The following is an 18,481-nucleotide window of genomic DNA, read 5'->3' as shown; positions in this document are numbered from 1 at the left end:
ATTGCAGGGAAGTAAATGGGGGTGTGGGGAGGGGTGGGGGTAGTGTCAATCTAGCAAGAGCTACCTTATGATGCAGAAGGCAGGCGCTCAGTCACACGTGGTACGTAAATTATCACAGGGGTATTGCGGGCAAAGCTGGTTGGTGGGAATTGCTTTTAGGCTGCCCTTTGGGAAGGTGGAACGAGCTACCTGAATGCCTCTGAAGAAGCCAGCCCAGACAAGAAGGGCCGAAGGGCTTCATTCGCGCTGATCTGGATTTGGGAACACCACTTCTTGTATCTGCAGGATGGCTCGATGATATTGGTTTGCCGCAGTACAAAGACCAGTTTCATGAATCCAGAGTTGATGGGAGAATGTTGCAGTACTTAACTGTGGTAAGCTAAAATCTTTTTTCCTCAGCTTAACCAAATCTAACTTGAGGAGCAAAGAATTTTACATTTTTCCTTTCAACAAGAGCAGTTAAAGACTTCTTTGCAAGACAGAAATAGTGGCAGTATAACTCATTTGTGTTGTCTAGTGCACGGTCACTATCCTAAGGTACATACAGTCATAGGGTACGTTACAACTTCCACCAAGCCTTTCTTTCAGTATCACACAGCACACCACGATTAAAGGTAAAATGACCTATTTTGCATGCAGCTTCTGGAGCGTGTGGTGGTCTCCAGACCAAGTTAGTGTCAATATTCAGTGAACTGACGAGAAGCAGCCAATCCAGTCATTTGCACGGCTCCGACCGCATTAGCAGCAAAAACCATGCACTACACACACCACCGTTTTCTTACAGTTTCCCCGCCTGGTTTGGATAATTAAGTATTTGGTTTTGTTCACTGTGCTATGAAAAAAATGCTTAATTTAGCTGTTATCAAAAGTACAGCCTTGTCTATGCTGCTTAAGGACCTTTGTTATGGGAGCACGGTCCCTGCAGTTCCATGGCTAGGTGTGCGTTGCTAGCTGCAGTGATCCCACCCGCAGCAGGATCTCAGCCAGATCAGAAACAGTCCAAATATTTTAAAACTGTCCATGAGCCTGGATTTTACTTAATGGGCTACAAACTCTCCTTCATTTTTTTTTAGCCAGGTGTTGCTATGGTGAAATGTTTAAAAAACAAAACCCAAAAAACAACCAATACGAAAACCCCCACCCTAAAACTCCCTCTTTAAAATATAAACTTTTACTTTACCTAAACCGTAGGTACTGTGGTTTATATAGAACTACAGAGCAAGCTTAAAAATCTTTCTTTCTGGGGAAAGTACCTGGTCTGGTATGTATTCCGTGCCAGTTCAAAGGCTCTCTCCTTTGCAGAATGACCTTCTTTTTCTGAAAGTCACCAGTCAGCTGCATCATCTGAGCATTAAATGTGCCATCCATGTGCTGCACGTCAACGGTTTTAATCCCCACTGTCTACGCAGGAGACCAGTTGAGGAGGTAAAAGTACGTTTAAGTAATTTAATTTAAACAAGCACTGATTACCTGATTCCAGCCAAGGGGGACAGGAAGTTAGCAGTGTACAACGATGCAATAGAATCCCTGCTACAAGGGAATCGTGCCTAAAGCAGTAGATACATGGCTTTCCAGCTCTGGAATGTAATGTACTCACCCGTAATAAAAATCTACTCATTCCTTAAGTGCTTGAACCACTCTTACTAGTTGAATTTGATGCACTTCCCTTTAGAAATTATTTGCTTAGTTTAAAGAAGTTGATTCAACTTCCAACAGAGCAACGTGGATGTTTTTTCTTGCCTGTCCTGATTTTTAACTCTCAAAGACTGTAAGGTTTCTGCCTTACCTGGTTGGCATAGCCTGTTCTCTTAGCATTAAAGACTGACAATAACATGGTTCTGCAAATGCTCCCTTTTTTTTTATACATAGTCTCTATTGTTATACTACGTGATGCAATATATGGGGTTTCATCTGTACTAGGCTATGCCCACCGTCTCATCAGAGGGTGTCTGAAAGAGGCCTTGAACAGAAATAATACCTTAGGATCGGGGAAAAATTACGGCTGTCTGAGGAAGAGGAAGAATGATATTTTTATCTGAGCTGAGGATACATATTGTGAGCATGCAGTGACGACGCAGGCTGTATTATCATCACCTTTTCTGATTACTTTAACAGAATAACGTTTCACCCTCTGAAGTAGTTCAGTGGTCCAATCACAGAGTGATGGAATGGCTCAGATCAGTCGATCTGGCAGAATACGCACCAAACCTTCGAGGAAGCGGCGTGCACGGTGGCCTGATTGTAAGAATTCATCTTAACATTTTCCTACATGTCTAATGAAAATTGACAGACTGTAATATAACGCATCTGTTATCTGGTGCTTGTCAAGCAGGAGGGAACAAATAGAGCTGCAATATGACAGCATGATCAGGCCTTCTAAAGAGCCTCTGTATCTGATCCACGCACCTTAATTTTAGAAAGGAAAACTAAAAAAGAAACTTCTAAAATATTTGTTATAATCAAAGCTGAGTTGTGCGTGAGTGTTTAACAGCAGGACATAAAAAACTAAAACAGTACCTGGGAAAGTTACTTACTGATAAGGCATCGCTGAGTCTTTCTTTGAGTGGTTTTGGTAGAATTCTGAGCCACAGTAAATAACTGTCCTGGACTCGCAGCAGTCTTGTCAGCAATCAGGAATGACATTTTTTTAATTCAAAACATTCAGAGCTATTTGCAACTTAGTAAAGTCAGAATTCTGAAATACCATGATTCCAGTGCCGTAGAACTTTTGCAGAAATGAAATAGAAAAAATCGTGCTAAAATTAAGTTTATACTCTCAGAGTAGAGCAGAAAATTCTGAAAACACATTTGTTCAAATCCAAACAAATGTAAGGTTTGATGATAAATGTGAAGAAGCACTTGCCTGACCACGCTCTGCATTTCTTAGTGCCTACTTTCATGCATTTGCCATTCAAACCCTCATGAGTATCACATCGCCAGTGAGGTATAAAAGGTGTAACATAGATAGACAGCTTAGTAAGATGAGAAATCCCTCTGATAAGCACTGTAATGGTTTACTATTGCAAATATTTAACTGTATTAAAAAACAAATATTCTGCCATTTTTTAATAGATTCTCGAGCCTCGCTTCAATGGTGACACACTGGCAATGCTGCTGAATATTCCACCACAAAAGACCCTCCTGCGACGCCACCTAACAACCAATTTTAACGTATTAATTGGACCAGAAGCACAACAAGAAAAAAGAGAAATAACGGAGTCAACAACATACACACCTCTCACCACCACTGCCAAAGTTCGGGTACGTACTGCTCTCAAAAAGGAGAGATTTCAGAATTTCAGACTTCCTCTCCCCTGCCTTATAAAGAAAATAAGGGACAAACATGGGCAGGCAGAGGTGAGTTCTAGGAGTGTTACAGTTTCCTTAATTCTAGATACCAAAGCATTAAATAATTTGTATCTGTTTAAATCAGCTTCTGAAAGAAACATTGCAATCCCTGCCATCTTTTTGTAGAACGAATACTCCCTAAATGTATTCAGAATCAACTGTAACTCCCAATTTGAAAACAATTCAATTTATTCAGTTCAAAATCTACACACTTAAAGGACTAGGGTATAGCAGTTAATCAAAAAGGAAAGGATTTTAAAATTTAAAGGACAAGCTTATTTTTCTTATTTAAAACTTGTTGTCTTTTTATTTTAGCCAAAGAAACTTGGATTTTCACATTTTGGAAACTTAAGAAAAAAGAAATTTGATGAATCAACGGACTACATTTGTCCTATGGATACAAACCCAGCTGCTACCAACGGTACTCAGAAATACGGTGGATACAAAGGACTTAGTCCATTCACTGATAGGGACCTGGATCAGGTGGGACAGACAGACTGACACCATTCTCATCTCATCCTGCCCATGCATTCCAAAGCTTGCAAATAACCCAAAGTTAGCATATAACAACGTATTTGCTACATGGCATGAACTCATTGAGAAAGTATTGGCTGTGGACACTGGGAAGAGTTCTGTACTAAGAATGCCAGGTTAATTTTTTTTTAATCAACATGATAATAAACTCAACTCCTCCATCTTCAAGCCCTTTTTCAGGAATAGAACACCTTTACACTACGAAGATTGATGTCTTTTGACAATTAAGGTGGAGGTTGCAGTAAACAACACTTTTGTACTTCTAGCTTTCATAATCTGAGTATGGCATGCTACTTTTTTCATTATCTTTATGGGTGGTTTTTAATGTAGTAAATTTATTTGGACAAATTTGTACAAAGTTATCAAGTTCTATATTAAATACAACTGGATTGTATATTTTTAACAGACGTTAATCAAAGAATCCAACTGAATTTTTCTTTCATTATGTACAGTGGGGAGTAGTTATGCTTAGACAGTATATGTGAAAATAGTGCATCAGTAATGAAAAAGCTGATTAATAAACCAATACTTAAATAATTCACTTTTGTTATGTAGTAGTGAACTTGTGAACAAAACTGTCTTGACATCATACAGACAAATGATGACTAAAACCCATCAAATTTTATTCAACTTTGCTGTTGTGTAAAGGGATATAAACCCTGAAAAATGGAGCTCCTGGAGGCTTGTGTGAACTCTGGCAACACGCAAGAGGCAGCTGGGGTAAACTGTCCTACCTCCGGTGACCTTAAGTGAGATAAAAACACCTTAAGCCTAGAGTAAGGGAATGGTCACAAACTTGAAAAGACTAACTGTGAAAGTAATTTTTTCGTTTGCATGATTTACTGCATCTAACATCTCATTTCATTATCTAACCATTGTCTTTTTCAAAGTACACTTAGCAAAATACTGTTCCTAAGTAGGCACAATGCCAAATCTTGACTATAGTATCTTGCACAGTTAAGAGTTGCAAGTGAATGCATTAAGTCTGAGCCAACAGCTTATGCAGTTGTTCAGGCACTACAGGAATACTGGATTTTTCTCTCGGAGCATGGCCTTTCAGCTAAGCATGACTTCGGAGCATGTGGTCATGCGGCGCAACCTCAGGGCCCTAGAACTGACAACCTTTTTATATAAGAATAGGTAGGGCTGTATCATGAAGGGCTCTTACTGCTTGCCTGTGGAAAACGACTACTAAAAGTATAATAAGTGTTACGCCACCTGGAAAATATTACTCTTCTCTGATAATACCAGTTAAGCTTTTCTGTTCCTTGTGCGAATTACAGCTCAAGTTTCATGGAATCAATCTTCCCTAATCAGGATTCATTCCTCCTATCGTTAATGTTTTTTCATATACCTTACAGCATGGAGGCATTTTTGTTAATGTGCAGAAATCACAGCTTTTAAATGTACCACGCCTTCGTTTGTCCAGGCACAGATACCTCCCAAAGATGCATGTAGAGTGAATAAAATTGCACGTACTGCCTGATTTGAACTGGTTCCTGAATACTTTTACAGATGGAACATTCAGAAGGAACAGTAATGCAAATAGGGGCTCTCTCTCAAGGCATAAGCCACCTGACGGTATGTACTAATTTCACTCTTGGTTTAAAGTCACAAATGTATTCTGCTAGTATTCAGTGAAAGTTGGTCATTGCTGGTGGTAGTTAAGAGTATGTGGGTCATTATTCTGGTTAAGTACCTCTTTATAGCCTGGTTGTGCATTCACAGTCCAAAAAACCCCGATTTTAAATTGCACTAGAAATTAAGACTCCTTTAGCCCTATTTTAAGTTTTCTTGAGCTCTCTTTGACCCAATGACAGCCCCTTAAATGTAAACAATTCTTCAAAGATTTTGCAAGTAACCACCATCGAATGCCTCAGTCACAGCAAAGTCTAGCAAAGAGGTACAGACTTGAAAATTTACATCAGCTAAAACTCCACAGAAAACAAACCAAAAAAATTCATTCTATTAATTCCTGACTCCATAGCAGCTAAATAAAAAAACAACCAAAAACCCAACAAAAAGCTGACTGAAAGGTACAGTGAAGAATTACGTAACAGAGTTGAGTCACATGCCACACACACAATCTCTGTGAGAATTTCCTTAAGCAAATAAGTTTGTTTAAAGCTGCATTCAAGAAATTCCATTTAATTTTATGTGGCTCTAACTCCCTCTGTTGTGAATCTGATCTCATTACAGTTGGATTTCTATAACTATAGGCCTCTTAACTGAACGTGCTTACTCGTTCATACCTTGTTTTTCCAGACGATGTTAAGCCAAGATGAAATGCTGAATGACAGCAGATTTTTAACACCTACCTTTGAAGACTGGAGATGATGCTTCAACATGACCAAGAACACTAATACCTCATGCCTGTCCAGAGGGATGGCCAGGAGAAGCTTGATGCTGTGGTGCAGAAAAGCTTTACCTCTTTTCTGCCAATGAGACTTGCCACGTAACAGTTAATATTGTCAATGTAGCAACACGTTACAGGTAACTCTCCTCCACGCTGGTTTCTGTATTTGGTAACGCGAAATAGGTGTTGAGAGAGAAGCGGCACTCATCCAGGGTCTGGAAAGCCAAGACTGGCAACACGTTTTACCCTTCTATTCAGCCATCTTTTATGTGGTATGTTTATGTACTGTTATATAAAGAACTTTTGTAATTTTTTTTATTTTTATAATTAACTTGTAATGCAGGAATCATTAATACTCTATTGTACCACATGAACTAATCAGAGCCACCTAGAAATTCAGAGGGATGCTGGTGAGTGCAGCAGTAATGGCTCACTAACTACTACTGCAGTCTTGCCAAAGACTGTTTCTCATAAAATTATTTTAATCACTCATCCCTTTCATTAGCTCATGCCCTGCCCTCTTTATGTAGATAAGTGCAGCGTAGCATGGGAAGAATGGACCACAAGACTATCTATCAAGCCCTTGCTTTCCTCAGGAGGATGACAATCAAGATGGCACGTTACAAAGCTTTATCTAACTCAAAAAGGCACTGACCAGCTACAGCAGGAAATGTAACTGAGACTACCAGGAAAAATGATGGACTCAAAAGCTGGTACTTCATTTAAAGTGATTGGGTTTTTTAATCATTTCATTTTTACATGTGCACTAGGATGTTCACAATCAAGGAGCAATCACAACACTTAACTAATGTAAAATGTAACTTTAAGAATGGTGTTCACCACACTCTGTAGGGTAAGCGCAATTTTCAGCACGATCCGTTTTTTGGTTATAAATGACAGTTCTTTAACTAGAACTATTGGATGGGCTCCTGTACACTGACATTTTGCCTAAAAGGGGTGGTACTGACACACATGTGCAAGCATCAGGATGCTCATAAGCCTTCTGAACAGCCAATATAAGTTCAGACAAAGTTTTCTGAGCCCCATACCTGGCTGGTCTGAAACATAGCACAGGCTCTCAGGAAGACAGGGATGGTAAGAAGCCTGTTTTCTTTCCATAGTTACACCTAATTAAGCATATGGCTGCAAACAGCCCTAAGGACTGGAGATTGCAGTAGAAATACTTCTGTAATGTTTGCATGAGAACTGGTGATGTTGTAAACAACATTGCTGTTCACTTTCAGTTCTGAAAGAAACTCCTTTTCTTTTCATTCCAGCTACAGATAGATTTTCATGGAATAATTTATTTAGGAATAGGAGACAAACATTACTGCTCTGTGATATATAGGAGACAAACATTACTGTTCTGTGATGTGTAAAATGTGACTAAGGAGCATCAGGCAAGTATCATAATAAAACAAATTTTTGTTTTTTTAAGACACCTGACAAAATAGATCTGTTGCTATTCTGCTGAGCTAGGCAGGACTGCAGCACTGTAACAGAGGGAAATATGGAAATGTTTGAGGATGAAAGTGTCTCCTTTACAGTAGCAATTGCTTGTGGCACCTGTTGACCTGTGCCTCTCATGTATTAATAAGATATCTTAGTAAACAGGGAAATGCCAGAAAATACATTTGCTCAGTTGTAAAGAAAAGACTTGGTATGTACATGGATGGTTTCCATTACTCTCTCCTTGCTGGCTGCAGGGTGTTGGTTTACGTATTAATGTAGCCTGAGGGCAGGTCACTCCCAGCCACAGCCCTCTCACATAAAGGGGAAAGCTCAGGTACTGTCCAGAGTGTGCAGCAGGGGCTCTTAGAGAGCTCTCGGGCACTTTTTAAAGGTGACCTATTCCAGTCCTCACTCCATGAGCCTCTCGCGACAGACCCTGCACTGTATGATTGGATTTTAGAAGCTAAACACATGATTTTTGTTGTCCAAAATGGTAAAACCAAGGCAATTTTTTTTCAAATCACTGAACAGTGAAATAATAATGGAAAAATGCAAAGGAATGAGAAGTCAGTCTACACATCAGCAAACTAAAAATGCTCTAATGAAAGGTATTAAACATACCAGCCAAGTACATCTCTAATCTGGCAATGCAACCAACACTAGCGACCAGATCATGTACTATGGGCATTTGAAATACTTTGTCAGGTTAATTAGCCAGCAGATTATTACAGCACTACAGGTAGGATAAGCTGCTCCAGCAGAGGCAGCCTTAATATCACTGGGATATTCCAAACAGATTTTCAGATTTCAATGATGTATTTACAACTCAGCGTGGTGTTGTGCTAACTTGGCTGTGAATAGTCAATCTACAAAAATAATTGATTTTTTTTTTAGAGCGAGTAACAAATCCTAATTAGCATAACACAGGTATAAATGCTTATTTTTTGACTGTTATGAATAAATTCTGAGTGTTCCTCCCTCTCTTGATTACTGTTGAATGATTCTAACACAAATACACATGGCTGATATCTCATGAGGGACAGAATCACAGTCTGAATCCCTGTCTGTGTCTGTCTTTGCATTGTTGCTACAAATGTAACTGATGCAAGTGCAAAACCCGTGTGTCAATTTTTTAACTAGTCAAGTCCTTTGGTTTTGCTTTAGATTAATAAAAATACTCAGTAAACATACTCATTAGGATCTGAAGAAACGAGTCTTCTGGCTCAGGGAGTTGTCAGACCCTTAACCAAATGCTGTATAAACGAATTCCTGGAAATGAACATACAGTACTTCAGGCACTGAAGACTAAGAATTAAATGCTATGTGGTAAGAGAGGACACCGCGATAGGGCATGAGCTGAGATCGGCTCGGCATAACTTACATAGGATGTAAGAAGCCATGTTTTCTCTTAAGCAAAAGAAGTTTCTGAAACTGCCAAGAAAGCAAGCACTACACTCAAATGATGTAACATCACTGGATAGTTATGTCTGTATGTGCAGCCCAGAACCTCCCTATACAGTTGGCAGTGATTGTTTAGCTAAGACTAAACATGACAGCATGAAGACGACAGCATGAAGTTACGTAATCTTCCTGAATAAATGTCATACTAATGAGAATTTCTGTTACAGTAATTAACAGTTTGCATGTTTCCCAAATTCTGTTCACTGTTTCAATAGCCTACTGTGACTTCTTTCATAGTCCCCGATAAAGGGCTGTAAAAAAAAAAAAAAAGATGACTGTACTTTGTATTCTCCTTTCCCAGGATGCACTAAATGAATTACCTATAGAGCACAGTCAAATAATCCTAGTCCAGTTTTATAGCTCTCTCTAAATTCCATACCCATGTTAACAAACAAGTGGTTTTACCTCTGTCCTACCTCTCCGATTACACTTAATTTTTTTTCTCCTCAGAATTAACATTTCATACTAACTTAAGAGGTTAGACAAAGTTACTTCCACACAATTCAAGATGAGCTCCCAAACTTCTTGGTATTAAAACATGCAAAGGCAATTATGAAGTTATAAACCACAGAACTTATATTAAGCAGTTAAAAAACACACATAAGAAGAAATACTGCACAGTTACGTATCAGTTGTACCTGTAGGAAAACATGCAGTACTTACGAAAAGGTATCAGATGACATCAGTGTTAATAAGAAAATGTACTGCTCTTGGGATAGCCAAGCTCGTCCAGGTTGGGCTGACAGGCAAACTGAATCATAGGTGGTGGCCCACACATGAGAATGAGCGTCTCGCTGCCGGGGGGAGGGAGGTGGGTTTTAATCATGTCTGCAGTGACAAAGCCAGAACTGTAGTGCCAATCTGAAACAAAGAAATTAAACTATTAATTTGAATCTCTGTACAGCCTGAAGCCTGTTTAAGCTGCATCTGTTATACCCACAAAGTAGCTGAAGAATCAACATAGTTACGCCACCATCACCACAAACCAAGAGCGGGTTAAATCCCTCACTGAGCTCAAACCTAGTTGCCCCCACTTCGATAGGGACAACAAGCATGTGGATAATGAGGATCTGGTTGATAAGACATGAAAGTCTGTGAATAAATGATACATTTAGAAGAATTTAGACAACAGAAAGAGTGAATCATCTTTTCCAGTGGAGAGGATACCTGGGGCAGCTGTGCAGGGAAAGGTATTGAGACCTGGGCCATCCAACACATTAAAAAAAACAAAAAACACCCAAAATTGGAAAAGAGATCGAGTGGTGAGATGACAAAGTTTGAAGATGACAAAAGTTCTGCTGTGTAGTTAAGTGATGAGAGAAAAAAAAATTAGAAAAGAAACACTAAATGATTTCAAGCAGTAATATTACTGAATGCATCTGCCATTTAAAGTGAGCCAAGTAGGAAAAATAATCCTGCCTTCACATATAAAAATATGTGCATTAAGCTCATTTATGAAGAGCAAGATATCGGGGTTATGAAAACAGCAGCAGTCAAGAGGCATATGAAGTCTTAAGAAGTATTAGGAAAGGAAAAGGGAACACCATGTCAAATTAAAAATGAAGAGTTTGCCTGCATCTTGACTACTGCTGCTCAGTTCTGATCTGCTCAGCTCGAAAAGGGCCATAGCAGAGCTGGAAAAGGTTGAGAGGTGGGAGAACAAGGGTGAGCAAAGGTGTAATCACTGCTATGTGGGGAATACCAGCAATCTTCAGGATGGAAGAGATGGGGCAGCAGGGGTAACTGATGTCTGTAAAATTAGTAACGTCACACTCTTCCAACACAAGAATTAAAGAGGCAAATGCAAACCAGAGGGAGTCATTCTTCACGCAAAAGTGCTAATCCTATGGAACCACTAATAGACTGCCAAGAAGCTCCCCCAGGCTCCAAACAGTAAGTTCATACAAAAGTAGTCAGTCCACTGAGGGTTACTGTATCTACAGAGACACATTTGGCTCAGAACTGCGAAATATTAAAGACTGGAAGAGTATCAAGGCCTGCTGTTACTCTTCTCTGGCCATCTACTCATGGCTATTGCTGACAACAGGCACGGAACTTTGATCTGACTTAGTTTGGCTCTTGCATCTGTTAAACAAAAGCTCAGATCACTTACAACATCAGCAAACATGAATACCCAGGTTTCAATGGAGATTCAGTAGAGTTCAACCTCTCCCTCCATTTCTAATCCAGAATTTTCCACACTAGCCTACAGTTAATGCTTTAATCTATACACATGGCAGCTCTGTTTTACAGAATCTAATCTAGAGCTGCTGCAAAACAAAGATGTGCATGTTCTATTTACAGGTATTAAGCAATTTAATGCCAACAAAATGCTAACATAACCTGATTGAGGAGATGTTATCCCAAAACAGCTGTAAATTTTGCTGAGAAGTCCAAGAAACTGGCACATCCTGAAATATATCAAAAGATCTGCTGAGAAACCTGTGTCTCACCCAACAGGAGTAAATTATTGGTTCACACTTTCTAAGGCCCACCTGGTTTAGAACACTTTTCGAAACAGGTGTTGCGGTAAGACTTGTTTCTGAGGGTTTGGGGGGTGTCTTTGTTGTGTAAAATAGTGTAAGACAAGAACACTTGATACTGTACTAGTGGCCCCTTGAACAAGAGTGAAACTCTGACTTGTACTGTGATGAGCAAAGGCACTTCCAGTGCGTACCAGCAGCCTACCTTGTGGAGGTCGGTCCAGCGTATACCACAGCGTGAACTGATCAGGATGCCTCTTAGCAATGTCTTCTAGCTCAGCTCTCAGTAATATATCTTTTTCTGTCTGCAAAATGAGACTACTGTTTAGCTCCAAACCATCTCAAGATGCCCTCTAATGTGAGCTCATCTGGCATTCAACAAGGCAAAAGCAATGATAACTCATTCAAACCAAGAAAGTGATTTCCCCCTCTCCCCCCTTACCTGATAGGCTATTATCATTACAGGCTTCTATAAATTCAGATTAAGAACAACAAAGTATGAGACAATAGCCACCTAAAGACTGTCTTAAAGATGACAATTTGAAAAACTTTGTAATCCAGGCTAAAATCACAAGTAGCTGGATTTGTCTCTAACCCTGGCAAATACAGCCCTGTACCAGCATGGTGAAGGTTAACTGTAGAAACAGATTAACAGAACAAAATCCTGTTTCCTTGAAATCAGTGAAGGAATAAAATGAGTAGAAGGCTAAGGATCTATTCACACTATTTAATCCCTAATACAGGAATTAGGGAGTGTAAGTGAAACTGAGGTGCCACCTTCCAAACAAATAAAAGATCATGGGAACTATGACAGCACCACGCAGTATTTATAAAGGGCCTTATGGCTAATTTTTTTAAGTCGGTTTCTCCTTCTTAAATCATTTTAACCCAAGACAATAGATTAAGAACTTACATAATAACCATTTCCTGCTCCGCCCTATACTGATCATTTTTAAAAGTGCTGTCTCAGATAAAACTTTCTCATAAATGGTTGGGTGAAAATACAAACCCAAAGGCAATGGAAGAGTATGAAACAGGCAGAGCAGTATTTTCTCCAGGGGTCAATGTCCCATCAGTTTAAAAAGCCCAGAGGTCAGCAAAAAACCCAGGCCATTAAAGAAGGAAAACAGATGAGTACTCACCTGGTTAGCAAAAAGGAGGTAACATTTTGTGGAGTCCTTAGGATCGTTTGTGATATGACGGATCAGCTGCAACATAGGAGTTATTCCTGTTAAAAAACAAAGCTGTTAAAAACCAGCTATTTCTTTCAACCCACTTAAGGCTGCAGTTTCAATACTAATGCTGCCTTCCTTCAGTGTTCAAGGGGAGCTTAGTTTGCACAGGGCTACATACCTCTGAATTTCTAATCCGTGCCAAATGCAGAGGTTGGGGGTTTCTATTATTACAAATAGTTTCAAAACAAAACCAAAACCACAGTACTTGTATCTGGGGCTTTCCTCTTCAGTCTTCTCTATATCATACAGTAATTTTACCCTCAAGACATTCTTCTAAAATATTTTTTGTCATTGAGACTGCAGCTTAAAGAGATGAAGTGACTTCTCTGAGGTCAACAGTAAATCAAGACTAACACTCTGAAGTTGCTAGCTCCCAGGACTGAGCTCAAACCACCAGAAAGCCTCAGTGTCACCAAACACTTCACGAAAAGAAATACAGGTGGAAGTGCTCTGCTACTGAAGTACAGATTTGATACTCCTCACACACATCCGTAAAGACACCTTTGTTCTCTAGACATTCCATGTGATGAGAATAGTTTTACCTGTTCCTCCAGCTATCATCCCAAGATGTTTTGCAAACTTTTTCTCTGCTTCAGACTTCTTATGAGGCTTGATAAGAAAGGTACCTAGAAGAAATATTCAAAACCTATAGGTATATCAACTCCTAAACAAACATGGATACAACTTCTATGGGAATAAATTACTACAGCCCACCAATTAATTGGGACAGATCTTCTGAAAATGCTAAATGGACTCCGCACAACATCGAGCACAACAAATAGAAACCCCTTTGTCTCTGTAAACTCCAACCCTAGCTTTCAGCAACTGATTTACTCCTTCCCTTTTTTACCCAACATGATCTATAATAAACTCAAGGATTCCCGCCATCACAGCCTAGAACACAACTCAGCAACTGTGAATGTTAGTGATAGCTAAAGGCAAGCACAGCCCCTACTACAGAGAAGCAGGTTTCTCAGGCCATCTTCATCCTCACTTGCACCATGGATCTACCCATTTGTGTGTGTCCACATTCAATGTATTAAACCAGCATCAAGCAAAAACCCCTGCAAAGATTAAAATCAGGAGTGTTGGAGCCTTGCATACATTCATCATCAAGCACTTTATTACTGTAATTCATTTCCAGTTAATGGGATCCCCGTGACACTCGCAGTAAGCTAGGCGACTACCTTCTAGTATCCTGTGATGACAAGACCTTGCAGAGTTCTGCTCCATACCTGGGTATGCCATTGCTTCAGAACTGCCACAAAACCAGTTTTTAATTGAATTAATCTCCAAGGACCAAGCCAGTGAGAAGCCCATGAAAAGCACCTTATATGAAAAGCACTTGACATATTCCAATCATCTTTTAAGAGACCTGTAACTGGTAACAAGCTTTCCTAGCTACTACTCTTTGTAGCAGCCAAAGCAGAGCAGAAAGGAACGTTTGTAAAACATGCATCGCCCATTTCCTCTGAGATATAATGGCTTGATCAGTATATTACTCATCATAAAATATCATGATCCAGAGAAGCACTGATGAGCTCTTATCCCCCTGAAGTAGGAGTTAAATGCATGGTCCCTCTCAGTCAAGATCAAAGCAAAATCTTTCACTTGCATCTTGAAAGAGGATTACGTCTCTGAACTTACTTCCTCCCAGTCAACTCAGACCTGGCTTAATCATGAAATAGAGCTGGCTTGCAGTCAGTGGGTTATTCAGTAACAACGCTGGGATTCTCAGGGGGCATTTTAGGCCACAACCTCCCTTGCTTAAGAAGCATCTGGAACATTTCTCTCCATATGTATAGCTGAGGTACTATTTCCAGTGCAGCCTTCTCAGTAATACAATGCAATAGCAGTTTTTTAGATTTAATTATATGGTCCCAGGAGTGTGACAACCACCAGCTATTCATCACACAAAATAAACTCAAGACCAGGAAAGGTAGATTTTCTCTTTTCCACTTTTTAAAAAACATTCTCTATGAACTTGTCAAGTTTTACAAAACAGCTCTGAAAATAACCAATAAAAGTTCCTCCCTTTTGCTCTCCCACCTTCATGTCACAGTACCTGCCCCCTTATAGACAAGGAGCCCGTTTGGCCCTCTGAAGTCAATAATATCTCCAATTTTCATGTCATCTAGGTACTGGGACATCTTCCCACCTGCTGGAAACTTGGGATTCACATTTTTGTGGTAGACCTGTAAAAACAATAATTTGTATGATATTGACCACTAGCTTTCCTGCAGACAATATTACAAACTGTAGAATATCGCAGGTCTGAAATTCAGCATCTGAGAAAAAAATTGAGAATATTCTTTGCTCTCATTTATCTGTTGTGCCTTGCCACAGGAAGCAGGCAAAATAAGTAAAGGGCTCTCTCATGCACATGTTCCTGTGCTCTCTGCAAATAGCCAGGCTAACAGGAATAGGTGGCAGGCAGATTATGTACTGGTGCCCTCATTTCACTATTGCTCCAGCAAGAACCTTATGTTACCCCATTTTTGTAATCGCTCCTTCTGAAAATAGCATTGCTGCATCTTTTCTTTTTAAGACCTCCCCAGAGACTTCAGCCACGTGACAGCTTCTTCACCTTTCAAAGCACATAGTAAGTGTTAAGTAGTTAATAACGATTGACCATACTTGTAACATGAAGAACAGAGCATGCAAAAAAAGCCCAGATTTTTACCTAAGGACAAACTCTATTGTAGAAAAGGATTAGAAAATCCAGAAGTCCTGGGATCAAATCATTCTGCATTCCCTAGCTTAAAGGATTTCCCTTGTTTCTGTGTCCCATTTTTTGAATCAATAAACACATTAGCACAACTTCTGATGCTTACAGACATATAATTGCAATCTCTGTAGCGTCACACCAAGATAGCAGTTCCTACTGACTTGTTTCCTACTTAGAGCTATTAGCAGTAAGTACTATAGCAGTATAGGCAGCTTGAGGGAGAGTGATCACTGTTCGTGTGTTGCCAAATAAAAGATACTAGGGAAGTTCCTGCAGTACTGCCAAGGAAGTGATTCCCTTCTCCATCTTCCCTACCTCTGCTATCTCTTGGTGACATGTAGCAGATACATGGGATACAACTTGCTACTCAAAGATAACATGAAATGAGTTGTTTGCCATGCAGGCATTCTATTTTAAAGAAGATCAATCAAAATAAACTCTATTTCTCTAAAATGAAGTACTTTCCTTCCTTCCAGTTAGCAATTCATCTATATTAAAGGAACCCAAAATTTACCTTTATAATTAAATCAACATAACCTTTTGTCTCGTCACTGGAAACTGGGGTGTAGGCTCGAATCACCAGATTACCATCGATTTTTGCGGAAAGGTAAACATGTTGGCCTAGGGAAAAAGAATTACAGTATTTATTTTTTATCCCTGGATTCAGACTTTTCTCAGGCCTGGAGGACAGGACAAGACAGAAAAAGCAGGTAGTATAGCCCATTAAACACAAGCAATGATGGAGGAAATCTTTACCATATAAATAGTATATATTTGGGGTTCTACTGTTCTCATATTTGTTTCTGAAGTGAAAGCAAGGATACACCAGTTCACATAAGCAAAGAAAGAAATAAGCATTATGGTTTAATAGCAGCAATCTCTCAGAGCAAAATTCCCAGAGATTCTGCACCAAGACATCAAGAACGAAGCCTTGGACCATATTCCTTCTCCATAACACCTGCCTCTGTAACACTGCGGCTTCCACAGCATTGGATGCTGCTGTCCCGAGAGAGCTCTTTGCTCAACCTAACACTCCAAGAGCAGACTCTAAAAGGCACACGTTTCTTTCTGCTGATTAAAAGAACTGAAACTCCTTGCCAAGAGTAGCCTTCTCAGCCAGACAGCACTAATCTAGAGAGTTGTATGGAAAAATAAAAAGCAGGAACAACACTGGCAGAAAACACCTTATTTTTAGCATAATGACCCTGGGTAAAAAGCAGAAGGCAGGAATCTCCCAGGAAGTAATCTGGCCCAAGCAGTTGCAGGATCTTATTCCTAAATTCTTAAGAACAAAGTTTGGATAAACAGAAGCACTGCAGGGCACATCTCAATTAGTTTATCATTCGTCTAGTTCATGTGGACAGGTCAATTACACTCTCCCATGCAAGCCGGAACAGAATGTGGAGAAAGCAGCATGCAAGAAGTACATGCTCACAGCACGCAACAGGAAAGGTCCTGACACTTGCCATACAGCAAGGGAAACTGCAAAACATAGTATAAGACAACAGGGGCTACATCTGCAGATCAGAAAGGGAGACTTTCCCCTGCAGAGTTTACCATTAATTTAAGATCCAAGGTTCAATGCCACCAGTTTTGCAGGGGACATGAAAGAAATCTGTGCCAGTCCTAGTCTGAAATGAACCTCATGCTATAGAAAGCAAAACAAAGATGTACATGTATGTACGTAAATCAGAGTTAAATGCATGCACAGAAAAGGCTCTGAATATTTCAGCATCTTCCATGTACAGTAGTTGTATTTTCCCCTTCATTCTGCACAGAATAATTACAAGCTTCCCAGACAGAAGAGTTGTTCTCTTTCTCCCTACAAGTGTGACTGTATTCATCAAAAGCATGAGGGCAGTTGACAATAAACTGAGGGCATCAGATGGAAGTAGAATGCAAATAAGAAATATGAGAAAGCTCTGACAGATACCATTCTTGCCTGTATCCTGACTGGTGGTGAATTTCAGCAGACTCAGTTCAGTTTCACTGTTCTTGTTCTAAACTACCCCACACGTTTAACAGAAGCAGAGCAGAACAAAGCACATGCAGAAGATCAGAAATACAACCCCTTTGGGCAATCTGACATTTCTCTCTGACAGCAGCATTCAGATGCAGCTTTTAACTCCTTGCTTTGCTGAGGATTAAGTTCCCAAACAGTCAGAAGTCCAAGAACCATCAGTGTAGTTATAAAGCCTAGAAACAGAAATGCATGCCATGAAGTGTTTTCAGTACTTACCTACAGGTAATCCTAATACATGATCTGGTGAAGGTAGCCCAAACCGGAATTTCTTGGTATCATGACTGATTTCCTAAAAAAACCAAACAAAATCAGAATGAGGTCAACTTCATACTGCTTTGAATTTCAAACTCTACTCAACACAATATGCTTTAAGCCTGTTCTTTGTTAGCATGGAAGCCAAACGCTAGGAAGGGAAGCAGAAGTGGCTTTGACAAGTGTAAACAATCAGAAGTTTTAGAACCAAAACCTTTCCCTCTTCAATTCCACAAGGAGTGACTTCTGCCTGTCTGCACATTCCCTATAGCACCTTTACATAAAGAAAATCTGGAAACCTCTATTACACAAAGCCAGTGAGCACATTTCATAATTTGGGGCCAAAGATCAGGCAAGACACGACGTGCGGAAGCACAGGCTGTTGGGGTTACTGCTCCCTGATGCACACTGGAGAAGAATCAAGGGAGAAAAACAGCTGTAAACTAGGATTCAAACTTACAAAGAAATTAGTCCATTCTTCTTCTGAAACAACCATTACACTGTAGTCTAGGCACAAATTACTTTGAAGAACCCTGCTCTACCCTAGGGAAACACTGCAGCCTGGCTGCGGGAACCACAGCCGCCCTTCAGAGCTCTGCACACTTCTCC

The 18,481-nt window shown here is 39.9% G+C and overlaps 2 protein-coding genes across 2 annotated transcripts in view; one reads left to right on the top strand and one right to left on the bottom strand.

The window, feature by feature from the left end:
• Positions 1-6,219, top strand: part of PPFIBP2 (PPFIA binding protein 2) — an 82,872-nt gene extending 76,653 nt beyond the window's left edge. The window contains exons 23-29 of the mRNA XM_035891251.1: positions 286-374; positions 1,303-1,425; positions 2,116-2,241; positions 3,073-3,261; positions 3,664-3,831; positions 5,398-5,463; positions 6,148-6,219. Coding sequence (XP_035747144.1) covers positions 286-374; positions 1,303-1,425; positions 2,116-2,241; positions 3,073-3,261; positions 3,664-3,831; positions 5,398-5,463; positions 6,148-6,219 — 833 coding nt within the window. The remainder of the gene's footprint in view (positions 1-285; positions 375-1,302; positions 1,426-2,115; positions 2,242-3,072; positions 3,262-3,663; positions 3,832-5,397; positions 5,464-6,147) is intronic.
• A 3,620-nt stretch (positions 6,220-9,839) lies between these two features.
• Positions 9,840-18,481, bottom strand: part of LOC104123417 (NADH-cytochrome b5 reductase 2) — an 11,635-nt gene continuing 2,993 nt past the window's right edge. Inside the window, exons 2-8 of the mRNA XM_035891247.1 lie at positions 17,837-17,909; positions 16,112-16,218; positions 14,935-15,064; positions 13,412-13,495; positions 12,777-12,862; positions 11,840-11,939; positions 9,840-10,012 (exon numbers count right to left, since the gene is read on the bottom strand). Of these exons, the coding sequence (XP_035747140.1) occupies positions 9,840-10,012; positions 11,840-11,939; positions 12,777-12,862; positions 13,412-13,495; positions 14,935-15,064; positions 16,112-16,218; positions 17,837-17,909 (753 nt within the window). The remainder of the gene's footprint in view (positions 10,013-11,839; positions 11,940-12,776; positions 12,863-13,411; positions 13,496-14,934; positions 15,065-16,111; positions 16,219-17,836; positions 17,910-18,481) is intronic.

This window comes from Egretta garzetta, unplaced genomic scaffold (assembly GCF_000687185.1).
Source record: "Egretta garzetta isolate BGI_Z169 unplaced genomic scaffold, ASM68718v1 scaffold573, whole genome shotgun sequence".
Taxonomy (NCBI): Eukaryota; Metazoa; Chordata; class Aves; order Pelecaniformes; family Ardeidae; genus Egretta; species Egretta garzetta.
The sequence above is the reverse complement of the archived record's forward strand: the minus strand, read 5'-3'. Positions and strand labels throughout refer to the sequence as shown.